This window comes from Juglans regia, chromosome 14 (genome assembly GCF_001411555.2).
Source record: "Juglans regia cultivar Chandler chromosome 14, Walnut 2.0, whole genome shotgun sequence".
Lineage (NCBI taxonomy): Eukaryota > Viridiplantae > Streptophyta > Magnoliopsida > Fagales > Juglandaceae > Juglans > Juglans regia.
In genome coordinates this window covers 7,727,265-7,747,539 of record NC_049914.1, presented here as the reverse complement: position 1 = coordinate 7,747,539, position 20,275 = coordinate 7,727,265, and the positions used below count along the sequence as shown (strand labels likewise).

The 20,275-nt window shown below is 37.2% G+C and overlaps 1 protein-coding gene across 6 annotated transcripts; it reads right to left on the bottom strand.

Annotated features, from left to right (window-relative positions):
* Positions 1-2,509: 2,509 nt before the first annotated feature.
* LOC108998470 (filaggrin-2-like) lies at positions 2,510-17,321 on the bottom strand. 6 transcript variants are annotated; one of them, XR_001997332.2, is made up of 11 exons: positions 17,080-17,321; positions 15,288-15,518; positions 14,987-15,202; positions 11,175-14,876; positions 10,746-10,930; positions 10,526-10,614; positions 10,339-10,387; positions 8,171-8,265; positions 6,850-6,926; positions 5,528-5,679; positions 2,510-2,705 (listed from the first exon to the last, which is right to left on the bottom strand). XR_001997332.2 is itself a non-coding variant. In XM_018975021.2 (7 exons), exons 2-6 carry the CDS (start codon positions 15,492-15,494, stop codon positions 10,533-10,535), a joined length of 4,392 nt encoding a protein of 1,463 aa, XP_018830566.2. In that variant the 5' UTR covers positions 15,495-15,544; positions 17,080-17,321; the 3' UTR covers positions 10,150-10,387; positions 10,526-10,532. The 6 variants fall into 6 exon arrangements, 2 of the variants coding, with proteins under 2 accessions (XP_018830566.2, XP_018830564.2); XR_001997333.2 differs by having other exon boundaries at positions 5,528-5,597; XR_001997335.2 differs by lacking the exon at positions 6,850-6,926 and having other exon boundaries at positions 5,528-5,597.
* Between the last annotated feature and the right edge of the window lie 2,954 nt (positions 17,322-20,275).

The window sequence follows — 20,275 nt, the reverse complement described above, 5'->3', positions numbered from 1 at the left end:
CTCTTCCCTTGCAGCAAAACTTCCCTGCTACATATATATATAACATTTTTTTTTTTAGATAAATACTCTAATCATAAAAAGATTATACAAAAATAATCTCAAAAACTGATGCGACTTGATGTAATTCATCAAATTATAAAATTATTTTTATTGTAAAGTATATCTAACAAATCAGATAAAATTACGTCAATTTATAAGATTACTTTTATATAATTCCTTTATGAATATAGTAATACTATTTTTTTTATAATTTTTATATCTCAAAATGTTCATTCCAATTAAAATAAATAAATAGACACAGTACGTAGATTCCAACCCTAAATATAAGTCTAGCTACATAATTTTTTTGACCCTTTTTGAATTAAAAAAAAAAACACTTGATCCAGACAATCAGACAAAACCGTAATCCTCATCAATGCTATTCACTACCAAAAAATATTTTAATGATCACATTAAATATTTGCTTTTTTAAAGTGATCTTTGAATTGCAGACAAAGGGTAGTAATTGAAACTTAAAAGGCATTCTAAAGATAATCTAAACAATCATTCATCGTCAATGATAAAATCCAGGCCTAATGAATAAAAAAACCTAACCAACTCAATTGAAAAAGGGTGCGAGTTTCATTATGCAGGAGTTGTTTGCGATGTCTGTGTCTGAGGCAGGGATTGCACTGAGACTAGAGAGGCTGAACTCGTATATGAGACGGAGAAGATTGGAACGCTCTTCTTTTACTCCTTTCGAGAACACTCTTATCGAGATGAACAAAAGTTCAATAATAATGTTAGATAGTAAATCTCAAACAATATTTTTTCTTCTAAAATATAATACATTATTAAAAAATTAATTTTATATTTTTTTAATTTTTTTAAAGAGAGCTCGTGAAATTTAAAAAATGATACAAACCTCCATTTTTATTTTTACTCAGACTCTTTTTTTTTTTTAAAGATAAAAGACTTTTTTTTTTTTTTGTCTACAAGTGTGATCATTCATCTAGTAAATATAGTTGGTTTGGTAACACAAAACAAAACTATCTTATATCATATAATCATTACAATTTTGTTAAATTTTCATACAAAATATAATAAAATTTTCATTTTTTTAAATCTCAAAATAAAAATTATATTAAAAAATTATATTCTAATAATATTTTATTCAACTATCAACAAAATATTTCTACGTAACCAAACCAGGCAACTACACTAACAGATTTTTGTCATAGAATAAAGGAATATTAAATGGATGGACAATTTTAAAATTTAATCCACCAGGATTATTTTGCAAAAAAAAAAAGAATTGTAGCAAGCCGTTTGAGAGTTAGCAAAATCCCTATAAACGAAAGAATTAGTGTGCCATATTTATTTATATTTGATTAAGAGCATCAATTATTTAATGTTTTCTAGTAAGGCGCGACGAAAAATTCTGCAAGGAGCTATGGGATTATGAGTAATGTTACATATCAAATTTATATTTTTACGTAAAATTCTATACTTTTATCATCGTTTATTTTTTTTAAATAAATAAAAAGATAAAACTGATAAGCAACATGACTTCATATGGTATGATATTGTAGCACGTGACTAACCAATTAAGTGTTAAGTACACATAAGTCTCGAATAATTAGTTCTTGTATAAGATGTGTCACACAAATTTATCAAAAAAAACCCTTTTACAAGTAAATTTTAGTTGATTTAGTTTCACAAGTTCATAAATAAACTCAAACAAACAATGCAACGTTTACCATAATTAACTAACAAATTATTAGCTCGTATTTGTAGTACCAGATTCTAATCATGTTACTCATTTTATAGGAGAAAGAGAATTAAATATGCAAGTGATAAATGAGCTAGAGCTTATTTTAAAAAATGCAAAACCCAAATTTCAACACTATAATCTTTTGAAAGAGTTAGTCTACATACAATCTCCATACGAGGACGGTATTTATATAAAGAGAAATGATACTTGCAGTCGTGAGTATGCAAATGCAGTACAATTACTTTAAAAAAAATGAATAAATATGATACTTACATAAAAAAGAAATTAATTTTTTAATAATAGATTCTATTTTTTTTCAAAGCGACTATACAATATTTGCACATTCCACGACTATATATATCATTACACTTATACAAAATCATACAGTTATGTTTAAAAAAATAAAAATTACAATAAGATCCTTTTTAAAATGATATTTTTTCTCCTTTTATCATTATTCATTAATGAAATTGTACACATGCAGTCCCCCACTCAAATAAGATCTCTTTTTAAAATGTCCCTCACTTAAAAACCTAAAGAATTGTAAAAAGATTGTGTCTATTATTTTTCTATCCCTCACAATCAATCCCCTTAACGACAGCCACAAATAAACTCGACATTTCACTATATTTTTGCCACTGCAAAAATCCATTAAGATTGTCTTGTAATATCGAAATTTACTGTGTTCTTTTTCTCCGTACCAAGGTCGTCTTCTTGTATAATTTCAACAGAGAGAGAGAGAGAGAGAGAGAGAGATTAAAAAAGCTGAAGATACACCAACACCACAAAGCAAGCCTTATACATGAAAAATATGTATTAGGAGGTTTACATCTTCGTAATTCAAACAAAGTTATTGAAGCATAATCCCAATATAGAAAGCATAGAGTTACACTCAGAACCCTCATAGCCAACGCAGAACCTCATCACTTGCACTGACAGGTAGGTAGCCAATCTTCACAATAAGGCCCCGTTTAGAAACAGTTTCATCTCTTCTCATTATTACAATTTTTTCAAATTCTCACAAAATATAATAAACGATTCAACTTTTTCAAATCTTAAAATAATAATAATATTAAAAAATAATATTCTAACAATATTTTATTCAACTTTCATCTAAAACCATCTCATTTCATTATACAAACGGGGCCTAAGTTAGAACCAAACAACTCACCAAACATTTTCTACTACATTAAGAAACTACAACAAAATAACTGGTCAATTCCATGTTCCAAGTGTTTTAAGGTCCTGTTTTTTTTCTGCTAAAGTTTTTTTCCCAGCTGGTATTTTTACCATAATGTTTTTATTATTATTATTATTATTTTGGTTTATTTTTCATGTTTCACACAAGTTACAACCCAACATGCTACAACACACTGCTCTCTAGAACATCCTTTAGGCTTTAATGTTCCTAGGACATTGTAAAGAGGAGGATATTGCTAAAAAAATGGATTACAGTTTTAGCGGACAATTATCAAGATGATAAAATCCTTAATTACCTTAAGTCCGTATGATGCTCCCGTAGAATCTTAAACTTCAATATCAATTAAGATCTGTTAATCTTTTATGAAATCTAGTTTATTTTGCTAAAGTTTGTGCACATCTCTCTCTAACCATACGAGGAGTTTCTTCAGAGGCTATATCACGTAATCTCAAGTTTTTTAGTTTTTTAGTTGTTTATTTGTTCGGGCAACACGTAGTTTCATATGCGAGTTGTAGAACACCAACAGTTAGCCCCTCCCTATACCAATCCTTGATGGAATCCTACCCATCTGAAAATTTGAATGTCTCATTGATCTTAATGATATACAATTTTTTTGTGGGAAACTATGATGTCGACAAATATGAAAATCAACAAGCTTCTTGAGAGTAATGAGAAATTGAAGGAGTAAAGCATTTCAACTTGCATGAGAAAGTAAATTCGCGACCTTTCTGGGAATTGATTCAACATATGATCAAAAACATTCAGAAAAGAACTTATAAGACGCTCATAAAGGAAACAGGTTTCACCATCAAGCATATATGCACATTTGAGAAGAATTAATTCCAAGTACCACTGAAACACCCTACTTGGGGTCATCAAATACAGATTCAAGATACATCTAGTGGTGAGTTAACAACATTATTATGGAAAACAAAAATAACAAGCATTGCCAGCATTTGAACAACAACAAAAAAAAAGGAAGAAGAAAGCCCTAACATCCCAAGGAATTGAGATCCCGGTCCATGCCAGTTAATTGAAGGAATTGGCTTTTTATTCTATTATCTAAAAGTTAGCTACAATGCTCTATCCACCGTGAAAGCATTAGGATTTCTGTAGGACCACATATATTCCATCATAATGTAACAAGTTTGTAATAACTGGAACAGCATTATCTTATCTAGCACAAGTATCCATAGTATGGCTGCTCACTAATGCCTATGACCTCCATGCTGGTATATAGTGCAAGCATTATGCTCATATTAATACCTTAGTCTATGCCTTGTCCACCTTTGGAGATTTCCGGCACGATCATGAAAAATAAAGACGTTTGTAGACAGCCAACCGTCCATAAACAAGTAGATTGTTGTTTATTACCATGTCACGCTTCATTTTCTAAAAGAGGCCTTAGATAACTAAGCTATTTAATGCATCAAACTAAGTTGAGACTTCTCCTAACTATATAAAATACTTTATTTTCAGAAGTACCTAATATACCTAATGGGCAGGTTTTTACAGCCTTTTATATTCCAAGAAGTTAGGAGGAAATGGGAGGGATAGAATGTTGTGGAAACATTCAAGGAGCAAAAACTTCTGTTAAGTCCTTCTATAAAGAGTTGGCAGCTCATCAGCCCATTCGGTTCCCTTGGAAAGGTATTTGGAGAGCTCCCATACCCCCAAAAGTCTCTTTTTTTACTTGGACTGTTGCTTTGGGAAAGATTTTGACAGCTGACAATTTGAGAAAACGCGGTATGATTGTGATGGAATGGTGTTACATGTGTAAAAGTAATGGCGAATCAATTGAGCACCTTTTCCGAGGTGGCGAGGGAGCTATGGACGGGTATTTTCAGTCAAGCTGGGCTATTTTGGGTCATGCCTAAGAGTGTGACAGAACTTTTAGCATGTTGGAATAGGCATCATCATTGTCCTCAACTTGAAGCGACATGGAAGATGGTTCCTTTGTGTCTATTGTGGTGTATATGGACGGAACGGAATGAGAGATGCTTCAACAACAAGGAGAGAAATGTGGGGGAATTATGGAATTTTTTTGTGTTTTCTTTAGTTCAATGGCTGGCTGCTATTGTACTAAAGGGAGGGAATGTTCATGAGTTCTTATTTTCTTTTCAGCTTTCTAGAATGTGATTAGGAGTCCCTTTTGTATACTTCCTGTGTACATGGGCGTTGCCTAGTTTCATTCAATCAATAAATTTCTTATAAAAAAAAAAAAAATACTTAAGGAGCAAAAGAAAGAAGTGTTTTTAAATCCTAATCAATTTCAAATAATATTTTTTTTTTACAAGTATATAGATCTTATTGATAATATTGGCAACAGAAAGTATACAAGATAAACACCTAATCAGAAAAAGAGAACAATACAATAAAAATCAATAGATGTCAATGGCGTGCACCCTAATCAATTTCAAATTTTTGACCCCCAGTATTACTAAATAGAAATATGGTGCATAAACTTTTCATACAATCTTAAAGGTAAACTAAAAGCAAAAACCAGAAAGAAAGCTACTATTTAAGATTGAAATTCTAACCACCAGAAAAACATTGACTTGAAAGCCACAAACCTGGTGAAAACATGATCAAGCAGGTTTGGATTCCACAACTGCCATCCACTTCGAAAAGGTCACTCCATAACTTCAATAAAACCCAAGTTTCACGTAATAAAAACTACGATGAAAAGTTTTATGAAGCATGAAAAATTCTCAAACGACAACAACTGTAAAAAACAAGAATCTTCCATTCAGAGGCAAACAATATTCAACTAATTGCTGGTATTACTATTGGGAATCAACATAAAGGGTTTTTGCAAAGTGTCAAGAAGATCGTGGTATTGAAGTTTCAATTAGAAATTACTATAATCAGGTATTTTTTTCAACATGATCAAGGTTTTTACATGGCACATGATTGACAGAAGGAACCCCATAGGTAAAGGACACTGCAGCTAATAATTATCTGAGGATATATACAGGTAGTAATGATCATACTACATATGTTTCCACAACCACACTGAAGACTAAAAAGATCAACATGGAACCAAGCAAATCAAATACAGAGAAGGCACAAAAATAAAAAAGCTAAACACAAACCCCCAAAAAAAAAAAAAAGCTACAAGCAAACTAATTGTAGTTACAATGGCTGGAAGAGGTGGTATAGCTTTCGAAAAATTTCCAGGACTTGATGCCTTAATTTATGAGGTTGGTTTAGTTTGTTAAAGTCTACTTTATGTTTTTTTTTCACACTTGGGCTACAGTGGATCCTGTTAGACCACTTTATAGTTGCTCTATTAAGACTATAAAATGATTGCTGTTGATCACATGATCCCATTGCTTCCAATGGTGGCAGAGGTATTTTGTCTAGTGATCCAACTGATCTAATTTAGTGCAGGTCATTTTAAGAAAAATCATACTCGCCCACCTCCTTTATGTTAGTTGCTAAACAATCAGATACCACAAATCCTGCAACCATGATGGTTTGATTTTTATTTTTTATTTACAAGTACCACGTGGCAACAAGTCAATTAGTATCTTGATGTTCCCAACCAAAATAGAAGAGTAGGGGATCACAAGCCTATATTATTGTAATTTACTACATTTTATCTTGATTCTAATGCTTGACTGACAACCTCATAGTCATTTAGGCTTGCATCTTAAAGATAAGAAATTCATCTTGTACACTACATACTAGATACATTATTGACATGTCAAAAATTGGTTAAGAGTTTATGCAGGTACTTCAGACATACAAATAGTCACAGAAGTGTACAAAGCCTATAAAATCAAACTAGTGCCATAGGTTGCACCACAAGCATGCCATTAAATCCCACCTTAAGTGTAGAAAAACAATGGATCAAATTCACCAGACTGAAAATGCCTAAATATAGTCTCACCCATATGTTAGAAGCAGAATGCAGTTCTGTTAACAAGTAGTAACAATTTTGCAGGACTCCAGCGGCAGCAAACAAACCTATGTGGCAAACACCAATTCCCTAATAAATCAGCTTTGACTCACAGATTGGCAATTCAAATAGACACACCAAAAAAGTTAGAATGAATGTTGGCTACAAAAAGGGCATGGACATGCCCCAAGCCTTTAATATAAGCCAAAATCCATTGAGCAAATAATCTAACAAAATAACCTGCTCAAACTAATCCGTACATTCCTTTCTCAATCACTGAATGAACTTCAGAGATCAAAACAAAATGTTAAATCAAAACCTTCATTCCTTCAAGAATATCCCATTCTTGATCACCAGGATTATTACAGAAGAAGTAACACATTTCAATTTCTACTAAACTTTCCAAATTATCCTTTAACCTCAATACCTGTAACAAGGTCCCACATTGGGAATATGAATAACCAACAGAGTAGGTATTATAAAGTAGTCATGGGTGTTGTCCCACATCGGCTACTTTTAGATGAATTTGAGCTTTATAAGCAATTTTTGGGAGACTTTATACTGACTAATCTTTATAAGCACTTTCCCTGGGTTGTTACATATGGCATCAGAGTCACCTAGTAAGACCAATCACGTTTTTTTTTCTAGTTAGTAAGGCCAATCATGTGATACTACTAGCACTGCATGACATGATCTGGATGAAGATGTCAAGAATTTAAGAGGGAGAATCTGTAATACCTTAGTCCCACATTGGGAATATGAATAACCCATGTAGAGTGGATAAAATAAAAAGGTAAGTCATAGGTACTAAGTCCCACATTAACTTACTAGGTGAAGCTAGGTTTTATAACCGATTCTAGAGAAGTTTCAACTTGACAGTAGCCTTTTTGACTATATATTGCAGGTGTCTAGGACTTCCCCTAGGTCTTACAATACCCTACTTCTAAAAAAGAATGTAAAATACTCCACAATCCATCAGCCCAAACCATCTTATCTGCGTATCTCAAGGATAAGGAAAAATGAATGACCAAAACTGCACTAATCATAACTCATAATTAATTTAGTAACCTAAACTAGTATTCAATACAATTCCCAGTGGAACACACTCAAATTTCCTCCAACTATCCTACTTGTTAAATTTCATTTACAAAACTCACAAAAAATATCGAACCATTCACGGTTCTACACAGCATGATCGGTGTGTCAAGAAGGAAATAAAACAAACTTGCAAAAAGTCACCAATTTCAGAAAAATCAATACTAAGAAGCGAACTTTTTCTACTAAAAAAATATGCCATCCAACACATTCTTACCACATCCATAAAAGGAGACGGAGTAAACCTTTCCACTGAACTTTCGGCCAATTTGTTGTCTGCTTCGCCGAAAAAAGACAGGTTGAATGGTAAATCTATTGTGGAAAAAAAAAATTTCACCAAAAATCAATTTTAACTTTAAACATAATGTTAAAGTCTTAAGTGAATAATAGCATTATGCATTAGTTTTCACATTAGAAGAAAGATAACTAGATGTGAGAATAAAATTTATCAAAATTATGGAAGAGAGCCTCTTCACTCAGCCAAATACTAAATCAGACGCTTTATCCATGCCACCAGCTAAAGAAATGAAACTTCGTAACAGACTAAATAAAATACACAAGCTTAGTTGCAGGCTGCAGTACATTGGGCGTTAACAACTTGGTATCAAAAACACCCAAAATGTGAAGAACATGTTTCTTTTTCTATAGCCAGTTTTAAGACATTACGGAGCATCCAGCAGAATTAAATTCACACCAAAACAAGCTTGAGATCTTAATATCTAAACTGGCAAGATAACAACCGCAGCATTATTTTTTGTTTTATGGTTAATATTTGCTCCCAGTACCATGAGTATTGCGTGAACTGTCATTAAAGAACCCACCAGATATGTACTGTGATCCTCATACTCATCCAAACAAGTTAATATGCAGAACCCACTTCTACCCTGGATAATCAAGTAATAAGAACGATCATAAGCTGCCTTCCATTCTGCTTCATCCAATTCTCTCTCTATTTTTATCCTTGGTAGTTGGAGTGGAAAGTTAATTAAATAATCTTAACTATAAATAATGTCATTCAATCATGACTTCCACCTGCTAATTGAGTTTTCAAGGCCTCTAGAAAAACTAGAGGGCATCCTAAGTTCATCTAGATAGGTGTTTCTCTTGTATACATCTTGTGCACTTGAATAGCATCTTTTGGGCTTTCTAATAAAGATTTCTTACTTTTAAAAAATTTCAAATATTTCAGACTACCTGCATCTCCTGGCAAAACTCAAATTTGCACTACAACAATCAGAACCTCAGTGAGTACCTTGTGTGTTGCAACTTGTTCAATATTTGCTATTCAATTTCAATTATGAATCATGAACATATAAATTTTAATATAAAAGCAAATATACATATACAGGTGGTACTTGTGAATGCAAAGAAGAAAAGGAGCTGGAAACAAGTCAGGCAGGAACATTAGATGCCATAACTAACACTGAGTTTTAGTGTCTGGACAGCTCAGAAGGGAACAATGACTAGTATCAGGCCATGGTAACAAGAACTTAAAATGTACAAAAATTTCTAGATGTAAAGGTATTGTTAATGCATATTGATTAGCTTTCAAGTATTCTGTTCATGATATCAGCACTGCTCAATGGGTAAACCATGCCTTGTAAATTGTATAGGCGAGAGAGGCCATTAAAATGATACATATAAGAACCTCGGAACTAGATTACAAATATGAAGCCACCAGCACCATAAAATGCAAGCACAACCAGAGGAACTCAGTGTAGCATACTTCTGGATATTTTCCTCTCTTTTATAGTCTCCACGTGTATGATGGTCCTAGTCAAAATTTTAGGCCTTGTTTGTTTTCCAAAAACATCTCATCTCATCTCATCTCATCTCATCTCACCTCATCATTATAACTTTCCCAAATCCCCACACAAAATAAAATAAACAATTCAACTTTTTCAAATTCCAAAACAACAATAATATTAAAAAATATATTCTAACAATATTTTATTCAACTTTTTAACTTTAATCTCAACTCATCTCATCTCATCTCTGAAAACAAACGAGCCCTTAAAGTTTGCAAATAAGAACTTCAATCTTATAAAAAGAGGATGGTCCTAGTCATCATGATAAAAGTTGGAGAGGCTACAAACCTGACACAACTTTTCCAGATGCAAATCATTAACAAAACCAAGCAACCATATCAGACGGCTTTAATTTAGCTATGAAACCATATAAGAGCACAAAGATAAATTCAGGAATAAGATCAGGAGAATTGAAAGATCCATTCGCAAATGATACTGACAAAAATTCCATCTCAAGCATTACAGGTAAGCATCACATGCACAAATGAAATGACAGCAACTAGATAGTGCTAGTTTTGACATAAAACTATCCTGGTGCTAAATATAGATTTCAGGGTCAAAAACCAACAAACTTAACTGCCACAGCACTTCAGTTCCAAAGCCATCTCCATAAACAGGGCAGCAACCTGCAATGACAAAACTAGCATAAACCACCCTGAAAGTAAAAAATAGGCATGATGGGCTAATAACATATTTCACTAAATGCAAATTCCACAACAAATAATTGAACCCAGCTCAGCAATAGTCCATGTTTGAACACATACGTATCAGTCAATGCTTATTCCCATGGCCATCAAAACTGGTATTCTTAGACTTGCTTGCATCTTCAACTGAGGAAGGGTCACTTGATGATCTAGAAAAAAATAAATATTATATTATATATAAACAAAAGACAATAAGAAATGAGATATTTCTAGCCAGTTTAATGGAATATCCAAATAATGAAACACAAAAATGCTAATAACAAGATGTGAGATGACTTACAATTTCTGTTTCTTTGCATTCTGTTTGATGGTCCGTACCATATCCATAGCCATCTTCTGGTGCTCCCTTGTTTGCGAGTGCAGTTCCAAGCCTCCAACTGTTTGGCAGTCAACTTTACAGATTCGGCACCATCCTGTGCTAGCTGCCTTCCTCTTCCTTGGGTTACCGAAAGACTCTGTGTCTCCCTGTAGATATTGATAGGCTCAAAATATAGACAGTGAAACTTTTTTTTATTGGTAAAATACAGACAGAGAAACTGATGCCAATAAATAGCTCTACATACAAAGACCAAGAAAGAGCATCTGCATTACAAAGGAGAAACTTCAAATATGATATAAGAAAATTAAAGGTGGAATAAGCCTAATACAGTGAATTGAATAGGCTTGAGAAAAATGTAAGAATAATGAGTGCAGAAAACTTATACTCAACTGTATTGATTCCACGATCATTTGGAAATCCCTGAAGAGAAAAACTGCTCCTAAATCGTGGATGACCTGGCCTGTTGCCTGCACCAAATGATTCAAAGTCCCCCAGCCCAGGCAGTTCTCCCATCCGTGCATGACCAGGATAGTCACCAAAACCAATTGGTTCTCCCAATCGCAAATGACTAGGCAAGTTACGTGGACCCAAATGTTCACCCATTCGCAACTTACCAGGACCCTCAAACTCACCCCTCTGCAAATGACCAGGCAGAATAGGAAACCTGCTTTCATGGAATGAATTGCCAATTGGATCACCAAACCGACGTGATTCCTTGCCATCAAAATCATCTAGGCCCGACTGGCCGGGAATGCCTCCAAAACCACGTGATGATATACCATGGTATTCTCTAATTGGACTTCTAGGAGTCAGACCATTCATGTGCCGTCGAGCATACCCAGTAACTGGTCCAAGAAAATCTGGATGATTACGACCAGAATCTGGCAAACCAACAGGTCTGTCTCCTCCATCATATGAAGGCAAGAATCCTGAGTGGGCACTGCCAGCCCCAGGACCCAATTTGAAACCAGTATCACTATTTAGCCCATAGGGTCCCATCTCACGAGGCCTTGATGAATAATTCCCAAACTTTGGTACAAACTCTGCATCCAAATGAGAAGGTCTGGGGAATTGTTTGAGACCATCTTCAAACTCTCCTCGGTCTGCACCTTCTCGGCCTACAAAGGAATGAAAACGGTCATCTGGGAAAAGCTTCGACCTGTCATCTCGAAACCCATGTGTCGATGAGGAATCAAGACCAAGTGCACCATTACTTCCCATCACACCAGAAGGCTGACCAACTGAACCCCGTCCCAGAGACCCAGGAAGATGTGGATCAGGTTGTCTACTATCCATGTAGCTTGGCCTATGATTTAGAAACAATTCAGCATCCATCGGATTAGTGTGCCGCTGCTGACCCATCAGACCTTCAGGGCCATGTGGTCTAGCCATCATCCCGCCACGTGAATCAACCACACCAGGAGGTAACATACCAAATGGTGGCCCTCCAACAGATTCACCTTGAGACACTCTGGAAGCCGCAGCATTTATAGGGAGTGCATGCCCTTGACCATGAGGCCCTTGAGAAACAACAGGTAGCGATTCAAAGTTTCGCTGGGGAAAATCATAATACCCCGGTCCCCTCCCAAAGGATGATGTGGAGCCAGGGCCTAAGATGCCACCAGGTGGGGTTTCAAGAGACTGCTTTGATGCAGGGGGCTGCAAATGCTCAGGTGTGTGCCCATATCCTTGTGGCCTAAACTGAGCGGAAGGGTGCCCTCCTGGATGTTGGTGATGTGGAAGCACAAAAGGAGGCGTTTGTAACAATGGAGCACCGGGCGGCCTTGGTTGGAGAGAAGAAGACCCAAAATGCCTTCCCTGATCAGCAATTGCGCCTGGGTGAGAAGGCTGTATAAAGCCCCCAGAATGCACCTGACTGGGTGGAGGAAGACCTTTGTATCCATCAACTTCGGAACCTTGAGAGATGGCTCCTTTTGGGATAAAATTCCTAGCAGGACTACTTGAGACAGGAGCTGAAGTCGTAGTCAAAGTTTGTGAGGCTTCATTAGCACCCGTTGAAGGATGCTGAATCACACTGGCATCCTTCTCCAATTTCCCACTCAGTTTTTCTATTTGTTCAGGTTCATGCAATGGGGGATTTTTCAACAGAAGATCGTCCTTTCTCTCCCTATCTTCTGAAGCAAAATTGCCCAAATGTCTTGGGCTTACTTCAGAAACATCTTTCTTGATCTCAGATACAAGTTCACCTGATTTACTGACATTAAAGTTCTCCAAATTACTTTCCACACCCTCTTCCTTCACCATCCGCTTAACAAGTCCTCCATTTTCCAGGACATGAGATTCACAATCATCCTTGGACTTGATATCAGATTCAGATTTCATATTTTTAACTTCACTAGCATCAACTTCAAGAGCTGATGTTGATGCTGGATCTAAATCATTCGATACCTTTTTGGGAGCATTCTCAGAAGATAATTCAACTGCTCGGTCGCCCATGCCTTTCTCAAATACATAATCGCCTTGCCTTACGGACATTGTTGACCTTGAAGTTGCCCCAGACTGCTGTTCAGTAGACACTTGTACTTGGGTCTCGCTCCTGAGCATATTGTTCAGACTTGCAGATGGTTGGCTTGCACCAGGATGCAAAGGCCTAGCCTGAACACCACCAGCATACTGTGGATATGGCTGTGATTGTACTGCATGATTTGGTACCATAGGCCTTCCGACAACATTTTGAGAACCATGTGAGAATGCTGCATTCTGCTGCAGTTGTGGATAGGCATGAGTATGTTGTGCATATGAATGAGGCGGGACCTGGGGCCTTAATGGAGATGGGGTAGGCATTTTTTGCTGCAGAAATGGACTTTGCGGTACGAAAGGCTGCTGCTGCTGTTGCTGCTGCTGCTGCTGCTGCTGTTGCTGCTGCTGCTTCACATGTTGCTGAGCCATAATCTGTTGACCTGGCTGTATAGGAGGGCGCTGGTGGATTGGGTGTCCAGATTGTTGAACTGGCTGCTGTTGTGCAGGATGGATGTTCTGGACTTGACCTGGCAATGGCAACAAAGCAGCCTGTTGCTGATTTGGAATTGAAGCAGTAGAAGGGGGTGGACGCATAGGAGGATGTTGTTGAGGGAATTGACTTGGAGCTTGACCAGAATGTTGCTGCTGTGGATGAGGCCCACCTTGAGGGTTCATGTGCATTGTATGCTGTTGTGGGGCTACTAGATGCATTTGCTGGTGAGGCTGAGGATATGATTGATGACCCGTGACATCATGGGCTGGTGGATGCTGCAACTGAGGCTGGACATTAGGATTTAGGTAGGGATGTGGCTGGGAATGTTGTTGAACTGGTGCTTGATGATGAGCTGAATGAGGTTGGGGTTGTAAATGTTGCATCTGATGATGCGTCTGTTGATATTGAGGCACCATTGCATGTTGCTGTGGTTGAGGTTGGGTGGGATGGGGATGAGCTTGGGGATACGGCTGGGGATGGGGATGAGCTTGGCCTGGGGCTGGCTGATGAGTCTGTGGCTGAATTTGAGAATGTGGCAGCACTGCAGTCTGTTGCTGCTGTTGCAGGTTAACTTGTGCCTGGTTTTGAAGTTGAGCAACTGCTGGAGCTTGAGCATGTGTTTGTGATGGAGGCTGTACAGCGGGCTGAGGTTGTGGTTGAGATTGAGGCTGGACGAGAGTCTGAGGTGGTGGTTGGGATTGCGGCTGAAGCAGAGGTTGATTCTGACCAGCCACTTGTGGCGGATGAGCTTGCAAGTGCTGCTGATGGTATTGTGGAACTCCCGGCTGTTGATAGGGGTAGTACTGCTGATAATGCTGTTGATAGGGATCATATCCAGGATACTGCTGATAGTATTGTTGATACTGTTGTTGTTGCTGATACCACTGTTCTGGAGTTGGAACAGCAGACTGAACTAAAGCTTGTGATTGAGAATTCGGGTTTGCTTGCTGATTAGGATCCTGTCCAGAAGCAGTAGTTGCTGCAGTTTGAGTAGTCTGGGCCTGGGTAGCTGTTACACCAGCCTGAGTGGCAGCCTGAGTCTGATTGGCAGTATCAGTTCCGCCAGCGGCTGAAGTATCCTGAGCACCCTCTGCCTGCTGCACCTGAGGCTGCACACCCTGTCATCAAACAAGATCAATGATAATCAACTAACCAAAAAACAATTGAGCAGAACATACTTTTAATCAATAAAAATGGGAAACGAAAATTAAGGTTTTCCGACACTCACAGGACAATTTTGGGCATGTTCCTGTACTTGACGATGCACAATTTGGATCCCACACCTGTTGCATACAACAGGAGAATTGCCAAATGCACATCCAGTACAATGAGATGTGCACTCAGATAAAGGTCCCTGCCATGTGCATCCACTCCTGTGGTAGAGACAATGAACTGCTATTTTGCCAATGGTTTCGGCAAGAGTTTTATTTGATTCTACAAGCAGCTGCAATGAGAAGTTATAAAAAATTAGTATAACCGGACAAGAGCATGCATGGGAGTATGATAGAGCATGATGGTGTGAGAAGAACCTTGGAATCTGCTTCAGTCACCAAGTAGCCATCATAAGGGCAAGCCCGTGTAGTACTCACAATGTAGGTCAAACAGGGCTTGCAGTATAAATGAGTGCATTGTGACTGTAGCGCCTCATTTGGGTAAACAAGCAAGCGACAGACAGGGCAGAAGTACTCTCCAGCTAAAGTTTGAATGTTTAATATGCACTCATTATCAAATCCCATGCTGACCTATAAGAACAGCTTCAACTGCCACAATGCATCGACACTTTCACCTAAATTTAAGTTTTACATAGAAGAAACAGACTACTGTCCAGTACATACCTCCAAGAGTTAAAGTTTATGCTACACATCATTGTTGAATCCAATTACAACGTAAGATTCCATGATTATTGTAAACAAAAACAGAACCACAATGCAGCAGGCAACAGTGCACTTGTGGTTCTATAGAAACTTCATAAACAGCTAGAAAAGCAATAGAAGTCTATGCCCGTGTAAAGAGGATAAATAATGAACAAAGAAGAGGATGTAAATCAAAACTAAGGGTCTCATCTGAGCCGAATCAAGCAAGGCCCTAGGAATAGAAATATAGATTACAGCTATTAATCTACACTGACTAAAGATATACAATTATATAAATGCTACACTGATAACACAGTTGGAAGTAACAGGTTCAGATTCCATTGACAACAGTAAAAAATAAATAAATAAAAACTAAAAAATTACCAACATAGATTGGAGAAAACTATGCATCTTGACTAAACAAAAAGGCAAGCCAGAAGAAAAGGAATTATACAAATCTCTTTCACCAGAAACGCAAATCAATAGACAGCAACAAACAGGAACACGAATTATAGCATGGACAACTCATGAAAAAACAAGCTTAGTTGTCAGCAAGCGGCTACTAAAATAATTAAACAATTTCTCAGCAACCAAAAGATTTGCAGAAAAGGATGTGACTATAAATCTCACACCTGAACTTATCTGAAACAGTGTCAGAAGTTTATTCAATAACCTAAACCCTAACCAAGCTATGCCTGAGAAAAATTATTAACACCAGAAAACCAAATTAGGGCACCAGAATTCAACTTAATTCCGTGTACATTAAGAAGAAGAAGAAGAATACGACCAAGTGATTAAGGAGTAGCACCAACGAATTGAAGGGCGAAGATTGATAATGTAAGCAGAGATTGTTAGAGCGAATGAAATGATTCTCTAAGAAGAGTGGAGACAGGGACTCATCCGAAAAAAAAAAAGAAGAGAGGGGAAACACGGAGTGACGCGACGCATAGACGTAAATGTGGGCATAGTGGGAGGGCGATGATTTTATAGTGGTGATGCCAGTAAGGGCTGAACAAACCGACCCTCGACCACAGACCGAACCGATGGTATGAAATATGCCTTGGCGCTGACCGATGGAACCGATTAGGGTTCAAAACATCGACCGAGAAAGATCCAGACAATCAACGATCGGTCTCGGTCGGTGTCTTCCAACTCATTAGAGCAAAGAATTATCACCATCCTCTAACCCAAACCCATATAATCAACCAACCACAAGTCAATTTTCTCATAACATCCACTGCCAACACTCAAATCCCAAGCAATTATTTTCTATTTTCTTCCTAAGAAACCTCCCAACTCGCCAAAACCCACTTTTGTTTTGTCTCAACACAGCTACTAGATATCGATGCTCCTGTTGAGCAGCACGACTCCCGTAGAAGAAAATCAAAATAACAAAAAAAAAAAAAGAAGAAGAAAACAAATTTTTGTGAAGATAGAAAGGAAGGCGATGTCATAACATTAGAAATACCTTATTAGAGCTCGAAGAGAAGCAGAGAGGGCCGTTATTCGAAGCTTAGGGTACCACGGGCTGTAGAAACATCTTCTTAGACTTTGTTGGCTTCAACGAATAAGACCACTGAAGGATGATAGCGATGGCGACAGAGACAGGAACGGTGGCGGCCACTGTGAAGACACTGAAGAAGAGAGACTTTTGAGCAGAGGAGCAGCGTATGAGGAGTGTGCGAGCCGATGAGATTTGAGAAATGTAAAGCGAAGGGTCTCCAAAACCCTGAATTTAGTATCAAAACGGCAATGTTTTGTTTATTACATTCTTTTAACGATTTATTAATATTATGAATTCTGCTACGTAATTACACAAACATCTTTCTAGAATGCTCGGTATCGATTCAGTGGTGCAAGAGGAAGAAAACATTCAAGAGAATACTTGCAAACGAATAAAACTATATAACATTAAATTTTTATTCACAGCATCTTCAACTACACGCATGCTATCCCCACAACGGCAGGTCGTCGATGAGATTAGAGAAGCGATAACCCGACCTAATGGATGAGCAAAGTCTCATTTGATAATCGATATCAACGTGACTCGTTTTTTTTAAATAAATAAATTAAGAAAAAAAAATACACATAAATGCACTAGATGTTAGACTTAAATAAAATTCTCTAATGCGGAATAACACTTTAGAAACGAGAATTAAAGGGTTTAACGCCAAGAAATCTTACCTCCAGTCATTGATGCAATTCACTGTATTTGTTTCGGTTTTCACTGTGTTTGGCTCTTCCAAACTCTTCTCTACTCTATTTAGATGGTGTATTACCGAAGGGAATTGAGTGAGTGAGTTTGGAGACCAAACACATGTATTTATAACCGAAATTCCCATCAAATTTCGGGTTTACGTGTCCCACGTGATCCTATTTTCATGGGATCAATTTAAATTGAATGGAGGAGTGTTTGACCACTTAAAGGACTCTTAAGATGATAGACTCCCACTCACAAACGTCTTCATGAGAAAGAATCGGTCAACATTCTCTCACTTGGTCAACACTCCTGATCTTAAACCCATCAATAATCTTCATTTAAGTTATAAATACATGAATCATGGCGATAGGTCCTCTAATGACGAGTATTACCTTCCATGTATTACTATGTATTCATTCTTTACAATTTATGTGGGAACAATCTCTTAATGAATAAACCCTATGTTTATTCTTGGTCCAATACAGATAAATTTTCTCAAAAATAAATTAAGGTGCACATTAATATGAGAAAAGAACATCAAAATGATTAAGAATTTCATTAAAAATAACATTGTTCATACAATGAAAAATTACATAATGGAACCAAGTCCCATATTCACTATATGATCCTTGAATTTCAACGGTGGCATGCCCTTAGTCAAAGGATCAGCGATCATTAGTTCAGTGCTTACGTGCTCAATGACCACTTTATTTTCTTTAACACGTTCCCTTATGGCTAAATATTTAATGTCGATGTGTTTACTCCGACTCCCACTTTTGTTATTCTTAGCCATAAAAACAGCAGCTGAATTGTCGCAATACATTCTCAATGGCCTAGAGATTGAATCCATAATTCTAAGCCCAGAAATGAAACTCTTAAGCCATACACCATGTGAAGTGGCCTCAAAACAAGAGACGAACTCGGCTTCCATAGTAGAAGTGGCAGTCAAAGTCTGCTTGGCACTCCTCCATGATATAGCTCCACCGGCCATCAAAAATATGTATCCTGATGTTGATTTGCGTGAATCAACACAGCCAGCAAAGTCAGAATCTGAGTAGCCAATTACTTCCAGATTGTCCGTTCGTCTATACATAAGCATGTATTCTTTGGTCCCTTGAAGGTACCTCATTACTTTCTTTGCAGCTCTCCAGTGGTCTAAACCTGGATTACTCTGATATCGTCCTAACATTCCCACAGCAAATGCAATGTCAGGTCTTGTACAGACCTGAGCATACATTAGGCTTCCGACAGCAGAAGCATATGGAATGTTCTTCATTTGTTCTCTTTCAAGGTCGTTCTTTGGGCATTGATTCAAATTGAACCTATCACCCTTCACAATGGGAGCTACACTTGGTGAACAATCTTCATCCGATATCTCTCCAAAAATTTATTAATATAGGTTTCCTGAGACAGACCCAAGATGCCTCGAAATCTGTCTCTATGGATCTTAATGCCAATGACATAAGATGCCTCACCCATATCCTTCATATCAAAATTTTTAGAGATGAATTGTTTCACTTCATGCAGCAAACCCTTATCATTGGTTGCTAGCAAAATGTCATCCACATATAAAACAAGAAAACATATTTTACTCCCACTGACATTCTGGTATATACATTGATCCATAATGTTTTCTACAAAACCGAATGAAGAAATTACATTATGGAATTTCAAATACCATTGGCGAGATGCTTATTTTAAACCGTATATGGATTTCTTAAGCTTGCAAACCAATTGCTCACCATCACTAGAGGGGAATCCTTCAGCCTGTTTCATGTAAACCTCCTCCTCTAGATCTCCATTGAGAAATGTTGTTTTCACATCCATTTGTTGCAATTCAAAATCAAAATGGGCTACTAATGCCAAAATAACACGCAAGGAATCTTTCTTAGATACGGGAGAGAAAGTCTCCGTGTAATCGATTCCTTCTTTCTGAGTGAATCCCTTAGCAACGAGTCTTGCCTTGTATCTCTCAATGTTGCCTAATGAGTCTCTTTTGGTTTTAAAGACCCATTTACATCCAATGGCTTTTACACCATTAGGCAACTCAACAAGATCCCAGACTTCGTTACTCTTCATGGAATTCATCTCTTCCTTCATGGCATTGTACCATAATTCTAATTCTTTGCAACTCATGGCTTGTGAAAATAACTCGGGATCATTTTCGGCTCCAATGTTATAGTCAGATTCTTGCAGATACACAACATAATCACTAGGAATTGCTGATCTTCTTGCTCTAACAGATCTTCTTAATGTTGCACCATCATCTTCCTGAGAAGTAGTATGTGGTTCAACTGGTTGTTCAAAAGTTGTTGGCAACTCTTGAACTACCTGATCTACTAGAGTGTCGTTAGCAACTTGTGGAACTTCAATGATTGGTAGTTCAACACCAGTTGGTACTTGAGGGGTGTTGTAAACAATAACCAATCTATCACTTGAAGTGGAAGGTTGAGATTCTGAATGA